Source organism: Carica papaya, chromosome 2 (genome assembly GCF_054855325.1).
Source record: "Carica papaya isolate Zhongbai chromosome 2, ASM5485532v1, whole genome shotgun sequence".
Lineage (NCBI taxonomy): Eukaryota > Viridiplantae > Streptophyta > Magnoliopsida > Brassicales > Caricaceae > Carica > Carica papaya.
Genome location: NC_142310.1, coordinates 26,904,202 through 26,929,758, shown reverse-complemented (window position 1 = coordinate 26,929,758; position 25,557 = coordinate 26,904,202). Strand labels below are relative to the sequence as shown.

General features: G+C 34.0%; 1 protein-coding gene and 2 long non-coding RNA genes across 5 annotated transcripts; 2 read left to right on the top strand and 1 right to left on the bottom strand.

Annotated features, from left to right (window-relative positions):
* The first annotated feature begins 575 nt into the window (after positions 1 to 575).
* LOC110808750 (ribonuclease H2 subunit C-like protein) lies at positions 576 to 15,326 on the top strand. 3 transcript variants are annotated; one of them, XM_022034349.2, is made up of 4 exons: positions 576 to 915; positions 991 to 1,083; positions 11,232 to 11,410; positions 14,724 to 14,884. In XM_022034349.2, exons 1-4 carry the CDS (start codon positions 768 to 770, stop codon positions 14,766 to 14,768), a joined length of 465 nt encoding a protein of 154 aa, XP_021890041.1. In that variant the 5' UTR covers positions 576 to 767; the 3' UTR covers positions 14,769 to 14,884. The 3 variants fall into 3 exon arrangements, with proteins under 3 accessions (XP_021890041.1, XP_021890042.1, XP_021890040.1); XM_022034350.2 differs by having other exon boundaries at positions 14,679 to 14,879; XM_022034348.2 differs by lacking the exon at positions 14,724 to 14,884 and adding an exon at positions 14,898 to 15,326 and having other exon boundaries at positions 578 to 915.
* LOC110808751 (uncharacterized) lies at positions 11,599 to 19,635 on the bottom strand. The gene is made up of 2 exons (XR_002538678.2): positions 18,901 to 19,635; positions 11,599 to 11,981 (listed from the first exon to the last, which is right to left on the bottom strand). It is a non-coding gene; the product is annotated as an uncharacterized LOC110808751 (long non-coding RNA).
* A 180-nt stretch (positions 19,636 to 19,815) lies between these two features.
* Positions 19,816 to 21,417, top strand: LOC110808775 (uncharacterized). The gene is made up of 2 exons (XR_015817172.1): positions 19,816 to 19,869; positions 20,174 to 21,417. It is a non-coding gene; the product is annotated as an uncharacterized LOC110808775 (long non-coding RNA).
* The last annotated feature ends 4,140 nt before the right edge of the window (positions 21,418 to 25,557 follow it).

The following is a 25,557-nucleotide window of genomic DNA, read 5'->3' as shown; positions in this document are numbered from 1 at the left end:
TATATTTATACACTTCACAAACATAAACTTAGATATACACAAACCACACATACATACTGCTGACGTATACAAATACATACAGACGGTAGAACATGTATAGCATCACATATACGCACTCATACAAATATATATAGACGTTATAAGTATAAATCATTCATATCAAAAGATGCATATGTACATGCATGGACACATACTTACATATATACATTCATATAATAAACATATACATCTTATGTTTTTAGATATCAATCATATATACATATGAATGCATGCATACAGTAGTTTGTTTCTGAACTCACAAATGTATTAAAGTCTAATTTTTATGGTTAATATTAATACAAATTTTAATCTCTTTTATTGGTATTATAGTATTAATTTATTAGATAATTTATCTATATAAAATTTATATAAAAATAAATTTGATATTTTTATTTACTTATTGTAATAAAAATATTAGTAGTCCGTAGGGTTTATTTTTATCGTAATAATTAAATAATGCAATTATTTACCTGAACAAAAAGATAAGATATATATACATAAAAAATAAGTATTAATAATAAGTAAGATATAAAAAAAAGAAAAGAGGAGTTAGAAAGCGCGGGAAACAAAGTTCGTCAGTGTGGCACTAGTGAAACAAGCAGAAAAAGTGCGGGTTTGACGATTTGAGACTCTAGCCCGAGACGGATGGTTAGGGTTAGAGTTAGAGCTAGGGTTAATGTTAGGGTTTAGAGTTAGTCTGAAGAGTGAAGCAATCAAAAGGGGAAACGATGGAGGGAGAGGGACGTTCAATAAAATTAAGCCGAGACGATAATTTATCAGTGGTGAACCTCAGTGGTCACGTCCACCAGCTCCCTTGCTGCGTCAAGTACGATGGTTCTTGTGCCGTTTCTGATTACTTCAAACCCAAATCTGCCGGTAATTCCCCTCTCCTCCTCTCTCTCCTCCCTCCTTTGGGTAGTTCTCTAATAATTGCTCTTTTTTTGGGTGTAGGCATTGGGGTTGATGGGTTAAAAGTGGAAGAAGTCCATTTCAGAGGAAGGAAGCTGCAAGGAGCAACAATCCTTCTACCAGCTGGCTATTCTGGTACTTAACACAGTGATCGATAAATTCGGTGTCATATAGTTTACTGACCCTTATCTTGTTTTTACGCTCTTTCCCTAACTCTGTCCCTTATTTATTTTCGATCTCTTTTTTTTTTCTCCCCTCATTTTTGTTAAACATTTTGAGTTTTTTGGCCCATCTCTTTGAAACCGCATCGCAGAGGACATTCCCAAAAAGATGAAGGCCTGGACATCTACCATCAGTGTCCAGATCAGAAATTCAACTGAGAATGTCAACAACTTCCGAGTTATTTTTATTAGGGTAGAGTTTTAGCTTTCTCAATATGGTCCTAGCTGTTTAATTGTTAATTTGGTTGGGTCCAGTTTCCACAATAGTGTGTCATGGTCCTGCTTTTAGATCTGGTCGCATGGTCTTCTAAAGTGAAGTCAGCAAGCATGCTACACGATTTTATGATAGTGTATTACTATAATAAATCTATTTTTGGCCTTTCTGGCCTACTCTAAAGCTCATCTACTAGAACATCTTATCTTCTAGAGAAGAATTCTTGGAATTAATAGTTGATGATTTTCTTTATGGTAATATGTTTACTACAGTAAATTGATTTTGGGTTCCTATTATAATTTTAGGAATCATAATCCTGATTTTATTCCAATTCTCTAATTTGAATATAAATAGGAATCATAAGTTCAGTTTTATCCCAATTCTCTAATATAAATTTAAATACTTAATAAAAAATTTAAAAAGAATTCTAATTCTCATTGATTCCTTAAAGAAACTGATTTCCTGGCCAACTATGTACTCAAACTCCATTTCTTTACTGCTGCTATGGTTCCCATACTTACATGTCTTTCCAATAAATCTATCCTAAAGAATTTCCTGCTGAGGCCTTTTTTTCTTTTGCAATGTAACATTTCTCCCTTCCTCGAAATGAAGCTTGTCTGCAAGTGCCGACATAGAACGTAAAGAAACCAGCTTCTTACCTAACTACAGCTCTTCGTGTGTGATTTTTGGCCAAATGTTGGTCTCATTCTACCTCGGATGCACATTGCTCAGGAGTGAGGGTTGACACACTTAAGAGCTGCTTTAAACGCCATTCGCGACTCTTCCTTTTTACTTCAACTTAACCAGTGCTCCCAATTTGTTTTTATGTATTGACAAATCTAAGGTTGTGTTAGGATTTAAATTCTTCCCAAGAGAGCTTCGGTCAGTCTTGCTCAAGCCTCATGAACTATAATTGGGAATCATCTTCAAGGTGAAAAGAGGCTAAGCCCACCTTGTCTTCTTTAGCAGTCTTTTGGTGTTGGAAGAACTGCTTGCACCAGTTAATTCACCCTAGCAGATTGGTCGAGCCATTGTAGGAAGGAAATTCTAGTTTTGTAAACCATGATATCGTACTTCCCCCTTCTGCATCACTGCTGGAGTTGGTTGACTTCTTTTATTTTATTTTGGTTCAGCTGGTAGTGTTAGGATCCTCCCTCCTTGTGGCTGAAAGTTTCAGGGAGAGGTTTTTGACCTAAGCTGTGAGCTCGTGCTGCCTCTCTTTCAAGTGGGCATAGTCTTCCTGATATTGCCTTATAAACATTGAAAACTTTTGGAGTCCCTATAGAAAATATAAGAAAATAAATTTGTTTCTTTTCTGTTTTGCCTAGTGGAGAGAATTTCAGAATGGTTATAATCATTTCTGCAATTCCTTCTCCCCATAAATTTGTTAGGAAGTTGTTATTTTGTTGCTTTATTTTTTATAAATTGTAGCACCACCAAGAATGAAATTAAGACAAGTAGAAGAAGATTTTCTATTCTTCAAATCTTCATGGTATTAGAGCAACTCTGATCCAGGATAATCATCCCAATTGAGCCACTGTCAAAAATGGCCTCGAGAGAACTACCGTCTTCTCCACCCGAGATTTCATCGGGCTCTTACCATCCTTTTCCTACCAGCCATGGCTTGGTTGAACCATCCTCATCACTCATCACTGGGCATAAGCTGAATGGTAGCAATTACCTTCAGTGGTCGTCGTCAATATTACTCTTCATCTGAGGCAAAGGTTGCGAAGAGTATCTCACTGGTGAACTCTTACCTCCACCGGCGAATGACCCGAATGCTTGAATATGGATGATTGATAACAATATGGTGATGTCGTGGCTCGTAAGCTCGATGACGCCCAACATCGCAGAAAATTTCCTTCTCTACGAGAGTGCACAGGAAATTTGGGAGACAGTTCGGGAACTCTATTCCAGCAAGAAAAATACATCAGCTATCTTTGAAATTGAGTCCACCCTTCACGAACTGAGACAAGATGAGCTAAATGTAACTCAATATTATAACCTTCTATCTCGCAGCTGGCAGCAACTAGATGCCTTCGAAGAAAGGAGATAGAACTGTCCCGAGGACGTCAGAAATTTTCGGTCATTTGTGGAGGAGAAATGTATTTTCAAATTTCTGCTAGGTTTGAACAACAACCTTGATGAAGTCCGAGGCCCAGTGCTTAGCATCAAACCATTACCTAGCATCCGCGAAGTCTTTTTCGAGATTCGACAAGAAAAAAGCCGAAGAAGAGTGATGATGGGTGATGCGCAACTCACTCAATCTGTCGAAAACGCTTTTGCACTCTCGACGAGAACTCAGGACCCGAGGGGGAAGAAAGGTCGGCCTTGGTGCGACCACTGCAAAAAGTCTGGCCATGTCCACGACAAATGCTGGAAACTCCATGGAAAACCAGCTGACCGAAAGTTGCCTAGACCAGAAACCAACCACCATGGCAGTCACGCGTCTGCTGGAGAAGCCTCTTTGAGTTCTGTGGAGAGTAGCCCCTTTAGCCCCGAGCAGCTGGAAGCACTTAAGAAAATTTTGACCCAAAAAAATTATCAGCCTCCCATCAAATAATCAGTGGCACACAAAGGTAAAATTCATGATTTATCTGTGTGTTCAGCAAAACAGGTTTGGGTGGTTGATTTTGGAGCGTCAGATCATATAACTAGAGATGTGTCACTGCTCCAAAATTACAGTAAATCTGAAGAAAATATTTTGATTAAAATTGTTGATAGGTCTGTCTCCAAAGTGGCTGGATGTGGCTTTGTAATTTTATCTCCAAATTTGACACTTCATTCAGTCTTTTATGTGCCAAAATTAGACTGTAATTTGTTATCAGTGAGCAAGCTTTGTGTAGAAATGTGTTACTAAATTTGTCTCTAATTTATATGAATTTCAGGACTTAGATTCGGAGAGGATGATTGGCAATGTTAGGATGATTTCAGAACTATACCTTCTTCAAACAGACACTTCTAGGGGACAAACTCAAAGCGCAATATGTGCAAATTCTGTTTCTATAAGTCATTTAGATAATGACCAAAATATCATGTTATGGCATTATCGATTAGGACACCCAAATTTTGTTTATATAAAAAAGTTGTTTTCTTCACCGTTTAAGAATAAAGATCCTGTTTCATTTCAATGTGAAATATGCCAATTATCAAAACACATTCACAATTCTTTTCTTAGTTTACCATATAAATCTTCTAAACCATTCGCGTTAATTCATAGCGATGCATGGGGACCTTCTCGAGTCATTAACATTACCGGAACTAGGTGGTTTATATCTTTTATTGATGATCATACAAGAATTACTTAGATATTTCTTATGAGAGAAAAATCTGAGGTTGGACTTATTTTCAAAAAATTCAATGCTATGATCCAAACACAATTTCATACCAATATTCAAGTTTTAAAATCCGATAATGCATGTGAATATTTCGAAACCTCTCTTGGGAAATATTTCACCGATCATGGCATTATTCACCAAAACTCGTGTGCCCATACCCCACAACAAAATAGTATAGCTGAAAGGAAAAACCGACACATCCTGGAGGTTGCCCGCTCAATCATGTTTACCACTCACGTCCCAAAATTTGTTTGGGGAAAGGTTATACTCACTGTCACCTACTTGATAAATCGGATGTTTTCCCGTATTCTCAATTTCTAGTCACCATATAAATTACTTTCACAAACCTTTCCTTAATCCCATATCATAAATTGCCTACCACTCAAAGTTTTTGAGTGTTCTGCATATGTTCATATTCATCCACATCTTCAAGGGAAACTTGATCCACGGGCTGTAAAATGCATCTTTGTTGGTTACTCTACCCATCAGAAAGGATATAAGTATCTAGTTCCGGGTACACGTCGATTTTATAACACCATGGATGTTACATTTTTTGAAAATCAACCTTTTTATTCCATAACTGATATTCAAGGGGAGAACTTTACTCAGGAATATCAGTTGCGGGATGTTAGCATATCTCCTCTCTATTCACCTCCTCTCTATTCATCTTATCCCACCTGGAACCTGAATATATCACCAATACTTCAGCAAAAACCACACAGAAAGAACCTGAGCCAGTGTCAAGAACAGAAAATACATTTACTGCAAATAATGAGTTACATGTCTACACTAGAACGAACAAAAACCAAGGAGGGAAGGCACCTGAATCAGACAAGCCTTGCCATGAATATGTTCTGGCTCCAGGTACTAAAAAATTTACAGGTAATGAGACATTTATCCCTGCTACTGATGTTGATAATGAATTGCCTATAGCTTTGAGAAAAGGGACTCGAACATGCACCAACATTCGATACAGGACTATATCTCATTTGGTAAGTTGTCTTTAGAACATCATGCCTTTGTGTGCAGGCTAGACAGTAATTCACCAGAGCCAAAGTCTATTCATGAAGCTCTGGAAATACCGGAATGGAAAGCTGTCATCCAAGAAGAGATTAGAGCACTTGAGAAAAATGGGACATAGGAGTTAACTGATTTGCCCATACGAAAGCGTCAGGTTGGATGCAAGTGGGTCTTTACAACAGAATACAATCCTGATGGGAGTATAAATTGATACAAGGCTCGCCTAGTAGTAAAAGACTTTACTCAATCTTATGGAATAGACTATCAAGAAACATTTGCTCTAGTAGCCAAGCATAATACAATACGGGTATTATTGTCACTTGCTTCTAATCTTGATTGACCACTTTGTCAGCTAGATGTAAAGAATGCGTTTCTGAATGGTGACCTAGAAGAAGAAGTATACATGGATATCCCATCAGGATTTGAACTAACTGATTATCCTCAAAAAGTGTACAGGCTCAAAAAGTCACTATATGGTCTAAAGCAATATCTAAGAGCTTGGTTTGACAGGTTCACAAAAGTAGTAAAACAAGAAGGGTATGGGCAATGCCAATTAGATCATACACTTTTTGTTAAACACTGCATCTCAGGTAAAAAAACTATATTGATTGTCTATGTAGATGACATTATTTTGACAGGAGATCATATTGAGAAAATTCAAAGGCTTGAAGAATTCCTAGTTAAAGAGTTTGAAATTAAAGATTTTGAAATGATGAAATACTTTCTTGGTATGGAAGTAGCCCGGTCAAAAAGGAGAATTTTAGTATCACAATGAAAATATGTTCTTGATATCCTGAAAGAGACCGCAATGCTCGGAAGTAAACCTACTAACACACCTATGGATCCAACCATAAAACTTGGATTCAACATCAGTGGTAAAAAGGTTGATAAAGAAAGGTACCAGAGACTGGTGGACAAACTCATCTATTTAGCACACACTAGACCTGACATCAGTTTTGCAGTTAGTACAGTGAGTCAATTCATGAATGAACCAACTGAGAAGCACATGACTACTACATATCGAATTCTGAGATGCTTAAAGATGACTTTAGGTCAATGATTGTTCTTTCAGAAAACAAAAAAAAGGAATATTGAAATCTTCACTGATGCTGATTGGGCATGATCAGTAACTGACAGAAAATTTATATCAGGATACTGTACCTATGTCTGGGGCAATCTAGTAACTTGGTGTAGTAAAAAGCAGTCTGTGTATCTCGTAGCAGTGCAGATTCTGAATTTCGAGCACTTGATAATGGAATATGTGAAGGAGTGTGGTTGAAAAGGATATTTGTAGAACTGAAAGTTTATGAAGGTATCTCTATGAAAGTTTGGTATGATAACCAATCTACCATTAGCATGGCCAAAAATCCAGTTCATCATGACCGAACTAAGCATATAGAAATCGATCGACACTTTATCAAGAAAAAATTGGAAGATAGAACTATAACCCTTATGCATATCTCAACAAGTCAACAGGTTGCGGACATCCTAACAAAAGGTCTGCCAAGGAGAACCTTTGATAATATTGTATCCAATTTAGGTTTACTTAACATCTATGTAAACTAGATTGAGGGGGAGTATAGAAAATATAAGAAAATAAATTTGTTTCTTTTCTGTTTTGCCTAGTGGAGAGAATCTCAGAATAGTTATAACCATTTCTGCAATTCCTTCTCCCCATAAATTTATTACGAAGTTATTATTTTGTTGCTTTATTTTTTATAAATTGTAGCACCACCAAGAATGAAATTAAGGCAAGTAGAAGAAGATTTTCTATTCTTCAAACCTTCAGTCCCCATGACTAGTGACTCTAATACTAATTTGGCATGGTCCTGAGCTTTGGATCTAGTCACAGGGCCTTCTAATGTAAAAGTCCCAAAGCAAACAAGTGGCTTGGTTCTCAGGTTTTCGGCTTATGACAAGACTCGTCTAAGAGAATTTCTAATCTTTTAGAAAAGAGGTCTTTGTAGTTGGTGATTTTATTCATGATAATATACATATATATATATATATATATATAAGGAAGCTAATTGATTTCAATATAAATTATAATTCATATGCAAAAGATTTGTCATGCACTCTTCAAACTTCATGGAGGAATCATGCACCCTAATATTTGTGGAGATCCCTTTATTGCCAACATTTGCTGAATTCAAATGTTTATTAAGATCATCGTTAACATTGGAGCATCAATTGAAGCATATTAGTGGTAGTAGCTTTAATCTGTTGAGATATTCATCCTTGACCTAAAGCCTTGAGCCACAGTTAGCTTTTCCACATGATTCTTTGCACGTAATTTTTCCAGTTTGAGCCAGGCTTCATGAATGGTAGCAACTGATGCTATGAAAGGAGTAACTCCCTCTAAAATTGAAGCAAGGATTTTATGAAGGATCAAGCAGTCTTCTCTCTACTAAAGGTTGTAGAAAGGGTTAGGAATTGTTGGCAAGGCATTGGCCATGGCTCTGAATAGACATTGCTGCTATCTCTGTAGGCAAGAAGTCTAGACCAAAGATAAGAAGGAACTAAGCTTGTCATGGCAGGTGGTTGTCAGTACAAGTAATTCGAGTCTAAGTAAACCCTTCAAAGTTTATCTTAGGCGTTGAGCTAAGGGGTAATGACCGACTGGGTCAATTCATGCAATCATGTTAGGCAAGTTGGTGGGATCGAGTTAGAATTTTATTCTGTTCATAGCCTTAACGCACTTGTAATTGGGATATAAATGGGAAATTTTGACAACTATTAAGGTATGCCAGAAATTCAAATTACAGATTCAAATTTCCTCTCTTCTTTTCTCTTGACTACAGCTCTCCCTCCTAAGTTCTTCCTCTTTCTTCTCCTCTAGTTATGTTTAGTTCTGTTGCTACGAGCTAACTCATCAGAGCTAAATGACCAACGCTCTTGACAGTGGTTGTATGGTGAAAGCTTTAAGGGAAGCTGTGTTGTTTCCTTGATGGAAAGCAGTGGTTGGTTGGTGCTAGTCGGAATAACACCAGGTGAGACCAGAGTGGGTTTGCCAAAGAGGAGGTTTCTTGGAGTCAGACTTGGTGATTGAAGAAGGTTTATGAGTGGCTGGTGGGAGCACTTAGGCCCCTGATACTACTAAAGATGTCTTGGAGAATTTTCCAACTAGATTAACTGGTCACAATATATAAAAGTTTTATCAATAAATGTGAATAAGATACAAGTTGTCAAACAGTGATACATTCAGTATTAGATAGGACAATCTTAGGCTAGAGCTAGAGTTCTTCCTTAGGTGGGACTGTTGATTAGATTTGTGGTCTGATCCTCTTACATATGATGGTATCTTGACAGAAGCTTGTTTCTCTATTCAACCATTTTCTACTTTTACTCAAAAAAAATAAAAAAGAAACCAAAGCTGTCATCCTGAGTACAAAGCAGAGTTTTGCACTAATATGTCACAAGGTTTTTGATCCTTCGATTGTAAGAGAATAATAAATTTATTTATTTTTAGGTGCTAAATACTTGGCCCAAATATCGGGAGGTGCTCAGGATGTAAGTGGAACAAGTGGTTGAGTGTCCTCTGCATACTATTTGTCTACGATTATCCTGTTAGTTTTTGTATAATGATGTGAAAGTTGACACAAAAAAGTGGAAAAACAAACTGCTGGAGAGAAACCTTAAAAGTTTGTTTCTTCTTGCAGATTTTTTTCTCATGCTACTGCTTTTTACAAGTATTTTCTTCTGTACATGACTGATACATCATAAAAATAAAAGACAATAATATTTTTCATGGCACTGCTCAAGATAAGACACTGATCAAGACAACTGCAACTTACAAAAGTAAATTATGCAGGTTATAAAGAGAAACTAAACAATAAATTTTAATTTTGAAATTCACTCGGAACTCTCATGCTTAACATATTGTAGGCATTTAAGGGTAAAACAGCTATATTGGTTTTGCAGAGGCGTCTATAGTGTCTCGAGGGCAGAGTGCCAATGGATATAAGAATGTAGTGCATTATGCCAAATTGCATTAATGGTGCTTAGATGTAAAGCCAGCCTGGGAGTGTTATCATAATGTATTAGTAGGTATCGAGATTTGATTATGAACTATTGTAGAATTTGGAGAAACAATATAACTTTATTTCTTACTCTTTAATTTGTTACACTTAAAAATATTTATAAAATTCATAATCTACTAATAAGAAAATTCTTATTCTACTATAATTTTAATAATATAAGATTATTATTCTCATAAAATCTTAATTACATAATACTAAATAATTAAATAATTAAATAATTAAATAATAAAATATAGTATTTAACGTCCCTCCTCAAGTTGGTGTAGGGATATTGCACATGCTCAATTTATAAATTAAATTCTAAAGACTCATCATGTAATCTACCAGAGGTTTACGCTGCTCGACTCGGCTCAAATGGCTTGATCTGACTCAAAACGACTCGGTCTGACTCAAAATGGCTTGATCGAGTTCGAAATGGCTCGACCTGACTCAAAATGGCTCGGCTCGGCTTTAAAACGACTTGGGTTCAACTTTAAAACGGCTTGGGTTTGGTTCTAAAATAACTCAGACTCGGCTCTAAAACGGCTCGTAGTTGGCTCAAAAAACAGCTCGAAGTCGGGTTGGCTTGTCTTCTCCGGACAGATCTCTGAACGTCCGCAGAAAAATAGAATGATGTAGTCTTTTTTACCGGCATCTGTAGATGTGCGGTTGTAACTTTTTACCAGCGTCTGCGGACGTGCGGTTGTACCTTTTTACTAATGCTTGTGGATGTGCGGCTGCACTTTTTACTGGTGCTTGCAAATGTACGGCTGTAGTTTTTTACTCACGTATGCAAATGGGCGGCTGTAACATTTTACTGGCGCTTCAAGAGTGCAGCTGAAAATCACCGTAAACACCACATAACACATCGGTGGTTTCAAATTCATTTTGGGTGGTGGTGAGAGTAGATTTGGATAAAAAGGTACCAACCCAGCATATTGTGCTATTTTGGGGTTTGAAAAGAATTTTAAAATTAGAAGTCTAAAATAATTTTATTTGGTTATGATATCATGTAGAATTTGAAAAAAAAAAAAAATTTTATCTCTCACCTTTTAAGTTGTTATACTTATGGTATTTATAGAATTTCTAATATATTAATAAAGAAATTCTTATTCTATTATAATTATAATTTTATGAGATTATTATTCTTATAAAATTTTAATTACATAATACTAAATAATTAAATAATAAAATATGGTATTCAACAATTATGATAAAAATGTCAATAGAAAATTTAAGCTCTAATTCTTGACAGAATACAGCCCTCTCTGATTTCTATATTTCAATTTTATAGGCTTTTTTTGGTTAATTGGTTTTATATCATTTGGATGTTACTTTATAAGGCATCTTAAATATTTGTGCTAGTGAAGTTTACAGTGTCTCCATAAATTTTTATCGGTTAATTGATTTGATGCCATTTTTATATTTCATAACAGTTCCAAAGAATATCCTTTGAATTACCTTCCTGCAGGCTTTGTCCTTGGAAAGAGGAGTCACGAAAAGCAAAAAACTTCTGACATGAGTGAAAGGGACTTGTATTGGGAGATGAAAGCTAAATTTGATAAATTGACATATTGGAATCATGACAGCCTTCCTTCACAAGATGATGCTTTTGCCCGATCATTTCACTGGTTTCCTTTAGCAGAAGCTGTAAGTTCTCTTTCATACAGTAATAAGATATTTTTTCATCAATGTTGAGTTTATATCTAGGATCGAAAGGTAAAGTATCTCCTCCATAGCTTTTAGCAAACCTCTTGAGCTTTTATTTTCTTATGTATATGGCCTTGCTCCAATTTCTTCAATAAATAATTTAACTATTATGTTGTCGATCACTCACAAGATATAACTGGCTCTATATTATTCAGAAGAAATCTGATGTCTCAAGTGTATTTCCCAAATTCAAGAGTGGTTGAGAAATATTTTCATACCTCGTTATTCAACTCTATACTGATGATTGAGGTGAATTTCTTGAAGCACATGGCATCACTCACCTTTTGCCTCCACACACTCAACACAACAGTCTCACTGAACGAAAATATAGATACATTGTTGAAAACGACCTCATCCTCTACCAAGCTCCTTCCCTTACATTTTCGGTCTTCTTCTTTTGATTGCATCATCTGATGAATCGGATGCTCACTCTCATTCTTTTCATGATCTCCCTGTACCAGAAATCTCCCGACTTGCAGAAACTTTGAAGTTTTAACTGCTAATGCTTTCCCTGCTTCAAAACTTCCACTCATCACAAACTTGAAACAGGAACCTTAAGAAAATTGGCTGCATTTGGGTTCTTTGATTTAAGAAAAAATTTTCATGACCTCTCAAACAGGCACCTTAAGCCTTGTTTCATAAAGGGATAAATATACTCGTATATATATTATAATTTATGTTTATCATTATCATTATATTATTATATTAGTAGATTCTACATCTTAATATTTTATAAGATTAGAACGCCAGATGCTGGTGTTTTGTAACATCGTAAAAACATATTCATCTGGTAATAAAATTAACTACTGAATTGTTTCATAACTGTTCAGAGTATCAGAGCACAGAATTTTTTTGTTCTCTTTGTCACTAACGGTTTAAAAAAATCAAGTTCTCTCTCTTCTCAGTTGCAAGCTTCCTCTCATCCTCTACCAGATCGTCATTTTCCTTCCCGTCATCTTCTCAGCCGCAAGTTTCTGTCACTATCCTAGCAGCATGGTATGTTACCTCTCTCCTGCACCAAGACCACCAACCTGCGTCTCTGTGCTTCCACTGTAGACGTGCTGGCTTCGCTTTCTGTTCTCTCTCTTTCCTGGCTCAGACTATCTCAAGCCACATTCTCTCTCCTGCACAGTAGGTGTTCTTTGTTTGTTTCTCTCTTCTATAGCATCTCCTGCCTCTACTTTTTGTTGTCTCTCTTCCCTGCCTTAAATTCGCTACAGTCACGTTTCCCTCTCCGGTACAGTAGTTGTTCTGTGTTTTCTCTCTTCCTTACCTCAAAGTCTCCCCCAAAAGCTTTCTATCTTTATGCCATTATTTTTTGGTAGGCCCTACGGTTTACATATACATGCATATATTGGTTTCTAAAACTGTTTATATAGAAATAAATAATTTTTACTATTAGTTACATTCTACCACTAATCAGGCTTAATATTATTACTAATCTATTAATTTAATTAAATTAGTTAAAATATTTTTTTGAGCTGCATTTTATAGTATCCAAATAGGATGTATCTATTTTAAGTTTTATTTTTTTTAAAAAAAGTAGAATAAAAGTGAACATTTGAAACAAATAGAAAATATAGGCAATCAGATTACAATGGAAGAACATTAGGGACTAAATTATAACAAGTCCCAAATTTCGGAAATTAATTTGATATTTTGTCTTGGAATCAATCATTGGATATTTTTCATAATCATTCATATCTAACTCTAAAAGTGGTCCTGCTCATCTTTGGTTTCACCATTTCTAGAATTGTTGTTTTTCTTTTTCATCTTAGTCAGGTCTTACCACCACTTTTTTCCTTGTTTATGTTGATAAGCTGCTTCTCGCTAGCAGCTGTAACAAGTTCATGCAATCTTTTGTCATAGCTCTTCCTCAAAATTGTCCTTGAGCACCTCAGTAATCTTCACTTTTTTTGTGTGTGTAGAAACTGTTAAGAATTCCTTTAGCATATTCCTCATCAAATAGAAGTTTATATCTGATCTCCTATACAAAATCAACATGCATGATTCTAAGGTCATTAGCTTTATGTCCTTGTTGCAACCCCTGGTTCTCAATGATCCTAGCCAACCTGCTGATGCTATTGAACATCGGCACTGTAATTGGATCTCTCCAATATCTCTCCTTTACACACTATGGTAGTTGCTTTTCTATTAATAAGCTTGCACAGGTCATGCACTATCCAAAAGCTATCCACTGACAAGCCCTTCTTCACACACTCTGGTAGTGTATTCACTATTAATGAGATTGCACAGGCTGTGCACCATCCGAAAGTTATCCACTGACAAGCTCTCAAAAGGCTCTCATGAGACTTGAAGGGCATCTGACTTTGGCCTGCAATTCAAAAGCAACTTCCACATCAATTAATTATATTCTCAAATGTTGAATAGGCTGGTGATTGAGATAATCTTTGTTCTAATTCAGCCTTCATCAGTTGTCTTGGCTCTACGCCAGTCTCTTGGTGCTCCCTTAGCAGAAAATGATGGTCCGATCCTTAATTGAAGCTAAATGTCATGCTGTAGCCACCCCCATCTCCAAACTCCTATGGTGCTGATCACTTCTTAATGAGCTTTGCATTCCTATTCCATAACCTCTTATTGTACATTGCTACAATATTGTTGTCACTTGTCTGCCAACCTCGTCTTTCGCAATAAATGAAACATATATTTCTGATTATCGTTGCCTGAGAGCAAGTTCAAAATGGCAAACCAATCAACTGATCCTCTCACTTGCCTCAAACTAAGCCTCAATTATAATGCTTTCATCCTAGCTCAATGTTCTAGATGGTGACATTGACTTGCAAGGGCATATTCATGATATTACTTGGCCAAGATTGCATCGTTGAACACCACAAATTCAGAAGCTAATCACTGCCAAATTCTCACTCATCAGCATCATCACGCTCCACTATTTTTATTCAAGCATGCGTACGATCATTTTTTTTTCTATCAGATCCCCAACTCTTTATTACATACATTTTATACATTAAGGTCCTGGACATAAATAGCAGCACGTTGTAATTCTTTGAATAAGTGAAAAATAATCACTTCTCCAGCTATTAATACACTGTAACGTCATTAGCCTAGTTGATACCTTGATTTCTTGTTTATTGTATGACCATCCATAGTTTTGGATTTTGGAAAAATCTGTTAGACTTAGTTAAACACAATTCATGACAACTTGACTTCTCCTTCTCATTAAATTCAGTAAAAGGACATGCGAACTATTTCTCAGACTAGGTTGAATTTGCAGAAACTGCACCAGCAAAAAAGGTCATCAAGTTATCTACAGCTGTGATAAAAGGGAAGTTAGTTTGATGAGTTTTAGGTTTTATTACGAAATTCGAACCGATGAAAGCGATGCATATTGTTTTAGTGAAATTTTTATCTGTGCAAATAATTGAATGAGAGTTTTGTTTGACTGCAGTTGCATAAGCCGGCCACGACTGAAGACTTGGTTAAGGCATCTACTGAACTGAAGAACAAGTCACAAACTGATCAAGTGCGGTGAGCAACTTATCACCGTTGAATATTTTAGTGTAAGCTGTTGTCATGCATGTCCCTCCAGTTGGAGCAGGGAGTTAGAAGATGCAGCAACAAATGTGATAGGGGGTCGTCCTGGTTCTCCTCTATTTGAGAAAATACGTTGTTCTTCCTCATATTAAAAATTAGAAATAATGCCACCACCAGTCTTTTAAGTTAAACAACTTAACCTATTATTATAAAATTTTCAGAATACTTTTTACAAATATTTTAAAAATATCAATTTTATTCTCCATTTTACATTGCACTTGTATTATTTTGTATGACTCATTGTATAAATATTTAGAAGATTCACAAGTTTTAGTTGACTTTACATGAATTTAGTCAGCATATATCTTTTCTGACAAACAAGTTGGAGACGTTAATTAATTGCATAAATTAAAACTGCAATATCTTATCAATCAAAATAAGTTCATCTACTTTCCTCTTCCTCTTCTTTATACGTATAAAATAAGTTCTTCTACCTCTACTCTGTTTATTTCCATGGCTTCCTTTTAAGTTAAGTTGAGATCAACTGAAGTATGAGTTTCAATCATGTACTAGAATTCTTTGTCTCTAATTAATTAAATAATCAAAGTCAAATAGAGCGACTAGGTAAACATGTTTTAATTCTAGTGAGAAGGAGATAAGTATCTTCATCATGGAATCCAAGATTTTTAAAAAAAAAGGAAAATGAGCTTATTCTTCCTTTCTCTTCTCTTTATTCTCTCTCTCTCTCTCTCTCTCTCTATCTCTCTCTTTCTCTTTCTTTTCGCACAACTTCTCTCTTTCTGAATATTTTTCTTTTCCTCCACTTGATCTAATTTTGACTCTACTTCTCTCCTTTTATAGGTTAGAGTAGCAGTTTAAATCAACTTCTCTACCTAGAAAGATTTTCAAAAATCTAAAATTTTATCTCCTGTTTGTTTTCGTATTTTTTTTTGTCTTAATGGGCTGGACTTAATAATCTCTCCCTCTAGCCCATGGGAGATCTACACATCTGTTACTCAATTTCCACTCAATCCCCCTGTCTTGGTGCCAGATTGATATTTGTCAGAAATCTTGGTTACCATGTTAACTAGATCAGTCTAAATCTTCTTCTAAGAATTCATGTCCTGTTGCATTGCATTTATCCACTAAAATTTTTCTTTATGATTCTGCACTCCTTAGAAGCTCTCTGACTCCCATTTTCAGTAACTATAATATACTCAGAACTGAGATATCTAGTAAATAAATGATGTGTTCTACTTGACCTTTTAATGTGAGGTTCTTCAACAATCTGAGGTGGAGGGGACTACCCCCCTTGCTCAATATCATCAGTTATATTTACTAGTGCTGACACATAATCATTTTCATCTCCTTAATTACTGACACATAATCATTTTCATCCCCTTAGTTACTGACATTTCTGATTGTAGGGGAAATTAATGCAGAAAAATGAATCTCTTCACTTGTAGTTTTTTTTTATATCTCAAAATCCAATAAGGTTTTGTGTTCGTTGAAGATTATGTCTCTGTACCTAATGACTTTCTTCTTCACCGGATCTCACAACCTGCACTCAAACTCTGTAACTTCATAACGCAGAAGAATGCATATATTAGTCTTGTCATCTAGTTTCTGTCTCAGCTTTTTAGGCACATGCACAAATGCTTTGCACCCGAATACCTTCAAGTGAGAGTATCTAATATCATTCCCAGACTATACTCCATCAAGAATATTAAAATTTAAAGCAGTTGATTGAGAAAGATTTATTATATAGTAGGCAGTGTAAAGTGCTTCATCTCAAAATGACTTTAGTAGATTAACCATTTTTAACAAGTATCTGACATTCTCTAGGATGGTTTTGTTTGTTCTTTCAGCAACACCATTTTGTTGAGGAGTACTTGGAACAATCTTTTCATATATGATTCCATACTATAGATAGTAATTCTCAAATTCTTTTGAAGTGTATTTGCTGCCATTGTCACTGCGAAGACACTTTAAAAGTGTTTCTTTCTTTTTTTCTAACACAGTATGGAACTACTTGAAACACTGTAGAACCTGATCTTTTCTTTTCAAAACAAACACCCAAGCTTTTCGTGAAGCATTATCAATAAATATAACAAAGTATCTACTACCACTTAATGATTCCACATCAATGGGACCATATACATTAGAATAGACTAACTCAACTACATTTTATTTTTTTTTTCAGAAGAATTACTAAAAGAAATTCTATGTTGCTTATCATATGAACAATCATCAAAAGAATTTAAACTCATATCTTTGCCAAAGGAAATGAGAGACTATTTTGCTAGAATTTGCAATCCTTTCTCACTCATATGAGTCAACCACTTGTGCTACAAGTATAGTAAAATATCTTCTTCTACTATATTCAGAGTTATCTCTAATTGTCTTTACCTGAGTCTTGTAAAGTGTATGATACAATCTACCTCTAGTAATCACAATTGAACCTTTAGTGAGTTTTTATTTTTTACTACCAAATAGATTGTAATAACCATTTAAGTCAAGAGCATTAGTAGAAATCATATTAAAATGTAAATTTGGTACATACCGCACATTCTTCAGCGTCAACATACAACTAATATCTGTTTGCACACAAATATCACCAATATCCACAATTTCTACGTAGCTGGTATTACCCATCTTCATTATGCCAAAATTCTCTACTTTTTATATAGTAAAAACATATCTTCTGGGTGTAGCATGACATCATGCTGTAGAATCAACAACCCATTTAGTATTAGGATCAGTGATGTCACTATGATCTTCAACAAATGAAAGTACAACCAGTTCTTCACTGTCATCAGCTACAGTTGCAGTAGTGTTCTGATCATCTGTCTTTTTCTGATTTTTTTCACTATTCTATTCATTTTTCTAAATCTTGCAGTTTCTTTTCATATATCCTTCTTTGTCGTAATGATAATAACTGAACTTTCATTTCGACTATGATTTACCTATGAATTTATAAGATCCCTTAGGACATCTACTTTTATTTCTATCCCTGCTCTCTGTGACAAAGACTTGTGAGGTATCAATGCTCATATCATTCCTTCTGATATCTTTATTATAGAGACTATTTTTTTTTTTTACCATAAATGAAGGCAAAACATCACTTGGAGTAGAGTTACTAAGAGACACCACCAAGATCTTCTAATGATCTAATAACGAACTCAAAAGTAATAATTCATGCATTTCATCATCTATGGTTAATTTCATAATATTCAATTAATTTGCTAGATCTTGAAACTCACTCAAGTGTTCTGTTATTGACTCTCTATCTCCCAGCTTCAAATTCACTAACTTTCTGATAACAAAAACTTTATTTTGAGCATTTTTCCTCTCCTACATATTCTACAATTTCTTTCATAAATCATGTGCATTGGCCTCTTTGCTTATATAATGATGGATACTCATATCTATCTACTGTCAAATAGTTTTCACAGTTTTTGTGTGTATTTCTCTCAATCATCTTCATCTTCGTCTTCCAAATTGAATAATTTGAAGTCATCCGTTTAATCATATTACTTGTATATTCGTCTATCTTAATTTGCACAATTAATTTCGAACCACAGATTAACCTAATTTTGATATCACTTGTTGGGTTCTGAACAGAGATATAATTAATTATGTAAATTAAAATAATCTTAAATTAATTAGCAAGAATTAATAATAATAATCTCAAATCAAATTGATGTACAATCGAGTAAAAATAATAAGTAGATAATAATTTTACTAAGAGTTAAATTCTGAATTGAATATACTATTAACAAAATAATTTATTAAAAATTAAATTTAAAATAATAATAAAAAAAATAACTTTTTCTTGCGCAAAACTTGAAGAGAAAGGTAAACAAAGTTTGGATAGAGGGAAAACACAAAATAATTGATATAAGCGATGATGTTACCGAGGTGAGAGAATGACAGCCACTGCCACTCAGACCCTTCCTTTTTCTCTTCTATTTCTTCTCTCTCTCTCTCTCTCTTTCTTCTCCTCCGCTTTGATTTGATTTCGACTCTAATCCTCTCCTTTTATAGGCTAGAATAGTAGTTTAAATCAATTTTTCTATTCAAAAGGATTTCTCAAAATCTGAAATTTTGTCTCTTGTTTATTTCTAACTTTTTTTTTTTTTTTTTTTTTTTTCTTAATGGTCTGGACTTAACGAAAGGCACTTGGAAGAGATAACTTTGAAAATCCAATGACAAGAGTTTATTCAAACACTTTCGAAAAAAATAGTAAATTTGTTAAACTGGAGAATCCAGTAAATAAAATTATTAAAATATAATTTGATAAGTGGAATCTAAAACGGAATAATTTGTAGTTAAGAAGGAACTGCATTGATGAATGAGGATCAGTTCTTTTCATTTAATTGGATCAATCATGGTATATATTCTTTTTCCTTTTTTTTTTTTTTTTAAATTTTTTGTCCCTTTCAATCATTTCATTTATTTATATATACACACACACATCTATTTGAGTATTTCTATTTTGTGCAAGCTGTTATATCTATATATATGTGGCATGGTATACTGATGATTTCGTATACAAGCCAACTCCAGCACTAAAAATTCCCAGCTTGTTTGATCGGTTACTTTCTTTTGTATTCTCCTTCACGTCTTATATTCCTTGAGTCACATATACAATAAATACAAATATATATTCTCTTATATATTAATATATATATGTGTGTGTATATTGATTACTAATCAATCCATCTATATATACACATCTATTATGCCAAAGGCTTTGCGTATTAAAGGACTCGTAGAATAACCAAAAATTTAGGAGAAAATTTAAAATTTGGTCTACAATGTCTACAAAACTCAAACCCCATCACCAAGCGACGGCTGATTCAGTCGCCTGTACGCCTGACAAAGTAAGCTTAAATTTCAGCCTCTTAATTTCTATCTACGCATGCTGTATATGGAGTTGCTACTCTTATTTCATATATAGATATAGATATAGATATAGATATAGATATACATATATTTGTATATCCTATTAATTATTTCAGCAAGCCTGAACCAGATTTACTCCAACATCTCTATATATATAAAAGAAAAAGTTACATACATTAACATATATTTGAGCTTATATATACTCGAGCTTATTAATGATTTAGTCTTTTTTTTTTATTATTAAAACATGGTAATCAATATTAAGGTAATTTTCATGTGCAGGAAGGGAAATATGTTTGTATAATAACACTCAAGAACCTGAATATTACATGGGGCAATGACCCACGCTATTGGTATTTACCTAAAGATAGTCAAAGGTCAATCATCCTCTGTCTTTAATCTTTTCTGTTTGATTAATTAATTGATTTTTTTTTTTTTTCTAAATTGAAAAGTATTTCTTTACAGTAAATATTATACACACATACATACTCGTTATAAATGTTCTTGTGCTGTTCTTTTCTCCTAAGTAAGTGCGGATTTGTAAGTAAATTTAAGATCTAATCTTTTAGAAGGAAGAATAGGAGAATTTTTCTTGTTATAAATCTCGTATACCTAACATATAACATATAGAGTCTGCGTTTGACCAGGTCAGTGCATAAGAATTGCTCCGAAAACACCCAAGTGTTAAAGAAATTTTAAAGAAGATGCAATTAGAAATTTAAAAGGGGTATAGTTTGAGATCATCATAAAAACATAATATATGTAGATTTGTTGCTTTTTAATGCACTTAATCATCTGACATAAATTTTATACTTATAACGTGACACACACACACATATATATATATATATATATATATTGTAGAGTGGTGAATGGTGCTGCAGAGCTGAAGCAGACATCATGGCTGGAGGTGACGGGCAAAGTGAGATTTACTACGAAAGATGTTGGATATAGAATTAGCTTCAAGGTGTCTTTGACGGCAAATTCATTTGGGTGGAGTGAGGCTCCAGTGTTTCTCATGGTTAAGTTTGGGAGAAAGGGACAGACCATATGGAAGCGAATCAAGTCGTTGGCTCGTCACCACAAAAATAAACTACCATCATCACCAACTGATCCTTTTGATATTCCTGATCCCATCATCGATCACGGTCCTTTTGAAATCTCAAAGGATCAAATATCTTCTATTCGTTATGACGAACTTTACTTTGGATTATACGAAGTGTGGAGTGGTAAGTGGAAGGGAGGACTCCAAATCCACGAAGTTCGTTTTCAACAACTCTAATAGTCTTTACAAATTTAAATAAGAGATCTTTTTAAATGGAACTTTAAAAAAAAAAAAAAAAAAAAAGGTAAAAATCGATTAACCTAATTTTTTTTTTTTTTATAAGTTGTTTTTAATTAATAAGCTTTAGACATTATATTTGTAATTTATTTGGAAATATTTCTTTTTATAACAAACATCACAATTATTATTATTTGTATTAATGTTCACTATAGTGAACTTGAGTGGCTTTGGAGCCAAAATATGCATGGAAGTCTTTAATATTGTAATATTATTGTGCGAAAATTCTTGAACTTTTAACATGCAAATAAATAATTTGATTATTGGGTCAACAAACAGACTTTTCACCTAAGTAAAATCCTCCAATAAAAAGATTAACAATAATTGTGCCGAAAAAATTGAAGAGAGAAAACACAAAAGCTTATGAAAGTGAATGTAGCCAAGAGTCACCTTTCTTTTTCTTTTTCTTTCTTTTTTTTTTAAAAAAAATTTTCAAAAGATTAGATTATGAGAAATATAACATATTTACAGCGAGTTTCGTTGCTATCAACTAATTTGCAATATTCTTTATCAACAAAAATAGATACAAAAAAAAAAAAAATTGTTCATGATTTTTAATCAATGGAAATAAATAGTTAAAACTATTCATTGCTGACATAAGAAGATGAGAACTCGTTGATCACAATAAGATGGGGCTTCATAGTTTGAATCAAGAGTTGAAGTACTATAAAATAATGTCTGAGTTAGAAAACTATGACAACTGAAGCCAAACCGAGAGGAAGAGGAAGACAACGAAAAATGAATATTCCATAGGCATAATAAAGAGGTAAATGGAAGAGAGGCTCTTGGTCAAAGGTGTAACAGTTTGCCTCAAGAAATGAAACTTTAAAGATGATTAGTAAGTCCCATGTGTTAATAAAAAAATTATTAGAGTTAGCTTTGTGATTGAACATTTAATATGTATATTTCAAAATGATTATATTTAATAATCTGTGTTTATTTCATTCTTGTACATTCATGTCTATAGATAGAGACACATTGAATTACAAATTATGAAATTTATAACCTCTTACTTTGTATAGTACCAGAGCACGATGACAAACTTTAAAATCAACTATCTTTATCTCTCATATCAAAATAGCTTTTTATCTACTCCTTCCATCTCATACCCTTATCTTCTATTTATTATTATTCACTTTTAGTTAAGTTATCTTTCTTTGGAAGATTGTATTTTTTCCTAATCTAAACTACCAAAACCTATATGCTTTTGTTGATGGGCCTCAAACATCTCTACGTAAAATAATCTCCTCTACAGATGGATTCTTAATTCATAATCCTAAATATACTACTTTGTTATAAAAAGAATAAATGCTCATGATATGAATCATATCCTTTCTCACATAAGAAGTTTTTTCTTATGTTATTAGTCAAGAAATATTTCTACACGTTCGAAATGATTTACATAAAGTTCTTGTGTCTATATCTCAAACTCACCAGTTACAATCCACATGATCCTCTAGGAGTTAAAATAAAAGATAAAAATGTATTTTGACATCTTCAAAAAAGTAAAACTACTTATTGATGAACTTGCAATTGAAGGTAAACTTCTATCTATAATAGAATTTAATTTAACAATATTTTATAATTTAGATCATCAATACCATTATCTTATCATTACTTTCAATATGCAATCTAATTACATTCTAATTCATGAATTAAATAGAAGTTGTCTCACTCATGAGGTTCTTCTAAAATTTAGCTATGAACTCATCATTACAAATATTGCTTCCAGATCAAGTAATGTTAATTCTCAATCTTTGAGATTTCATATTAACAATTTTTTTTTGCTCATGAAAATTATAATTAGAAAAAGAAAATAGGACTTTGTTTAATATGCAACCTTAATAACCACATTATTGATTAATGTCGTAAATGGTACTAAAATCTCGATCTTACTTTTAGCAATAGTAAAATCATTAAGCAAATCTCACATACATTGACAGTTCTAATACATCTTTTAATACTTCTAATGTTACATAATATCTAAACTGTAGCCACTCACCATGTACTCTAAATATCTCTAGCCTCAGTTAGCAATAGTGATGCGAAACTCGAGGATCAAAGATTACATCTAAAATCCTACATATATATTTAGCATAGATAAACCCACAACTAATTTGTAATTGAGAACTTAGGTGATTGGGATGAAATAAGTAAGAATGAATAAATAACACAAAATAACTTGATAAATTAATTCAATTCTTGATACAACAAGAAGAATAAAAATTCTCGCTTGTCAAAGTTCTACCAAGGGCAATGAAATTCATTTAATAATTGAAGTGTGTTATATTACTTTGTAAATGAGATATTTATAGGCTACAACTCCTAAATTCTGCTAAAGGATTATAATTCGATGACCTAGGAAAACATGAACATAATTTAAATGATATAGAAAAACATGATATTAAATGATATAGGTGAACATTGTATTAAATAACTTAGGAGAATATAGTATTAAACGACCTAAGAAAATATAGTATTAAATGACCTAGGGAAACATAATATTAAATGACCTAAGAAAAGATGAACATAATTTAATTATCTACGAAATGACTAAAATGATCCTAGATATTCATTCTAAATTCTGTCCACATACTTGGATGAAATTAATGATCTTCTTTGGTTTCTTTGATTCTTCAAATAGTTCGCAAGTGTTAAGTTCTTGATGTATCCATCTTTGTACAAAATCTTGAAATGCATGTTTTAGCTTCTTGACTTGAAATCTTGTGTTTGGACCAACTGGCATTGTTGACTTGAAATCTTGTGTTTGGACCAACTGGCATTGTAATATCTTCCTCATGCTTCTCTTTAATGTCTTTTGAACCCATATCTATATTACAGGGGTAATAATAAACATTGCTAGTTGATAATGAACAAGGCTTGGATTTTTTAAGTCTAATTCGTCCTCCTTACCTCCCTCTACTCATCCTTACCTCACTCTACACCGTTTTATATTATTTTAAATTTAAAATTGTTGAAAATTGACTAGTGTGGTAAAATTTTAGTACTAATCTAATTTTTAATAAGATCAATGAAGATTATTTTTTTTTTAGTACAAGGAAAGGTAAAAGCTAAAATTTTTTTAAAGAAATCATCATGTACATCCGAGGGTAAGAGACACCCATGATATCGTCAGTGAGGAGCTGTTGGAGATCATTTGACACTTGAACATGAGAGTGGAGGCCAATCAGTAGAGAGAAACTAGCATTTACCAACCAATCAACGCATTTATTTCCTTCATGATAGACATGTTGGATCATGACTTGCCAATTTTACAATAGTAAGTGCTTGATCTCACGAATAAGAGCGACATATGCATTAGTGCCGTAATCCTCATTCGTAAGTAACTGCACCGCTAGAGTGCTATCCATTTTCATAATAATACTAAGAAACCTGGCATATTAAGCGAGTTGAAGACCATCGAAAATACTCCAAAGATCGACTTGAAGAATAGAGCATCTGCCAATCTTCCTACTGAAGTTTCTCAGGCAAACACCATCCTCATCCCTAATAAGTCTACCACAGCAGGCGAGATTGGTAGTAGCACGATAAACACCATCAGTGTTCACCTTCCATCAACCCCTAGGAGGTTTCTGCCATGCTAAAAGTTCTTTCAACCTATGCGCCATACCTAAAAGAAAATAAAGATTCATATTATTAGCTATAAAAGTATAATCAATCATGAATGAAACATCCTTAGCAAGCTCATTGATGCTGCTCTCACTCTCTTGGAAAATAAATTTATTTCTATGGTTCCACAAGCTCCAACAAGTAAGGCAAAAGGTCACTCTCCAATCCTGAAATGTCTTGCACCAAGGCGAATTGCTTTTTAGGTTTAGCACGAACCACTCATCCACAACACCAAAGAAGAACATTGATTGGGCTTCAGCAGGTATGATCTTCAACCATAACAGCTTAGCCACGCTGTAATTATAGAGAATATGATCCACATCGTCAATAGGGTCCCCACACTTACTGCATTTCCCAGTAGAGGACATGTGACATCGGTATCTCTCCCAATTTGTCAAGAGCTTCCCCTTAGCAGCCAACCAAAGGAACGTATACACCCGTTGAGCATCTGGCTAATGATAAATGTCTCTCCAATTCCTATCTGTCGAGTGCCAATGATCGCTCTCCAAGAGGGCGTAAGCCGAGCTAACTAAGAAATACTCAGAGCTCGTCATACTCCAAAAGTAAGAGTCTGAGATATTGTCATCTCCAGGGGTTGGTACTGCAGCCATCTGGAGCAGTGCACCCATTGGCAACACCTGGTGTAGGGCCTCCTAATTCTATTGGCCGAACGACACTACGTAGTCTTTGATAC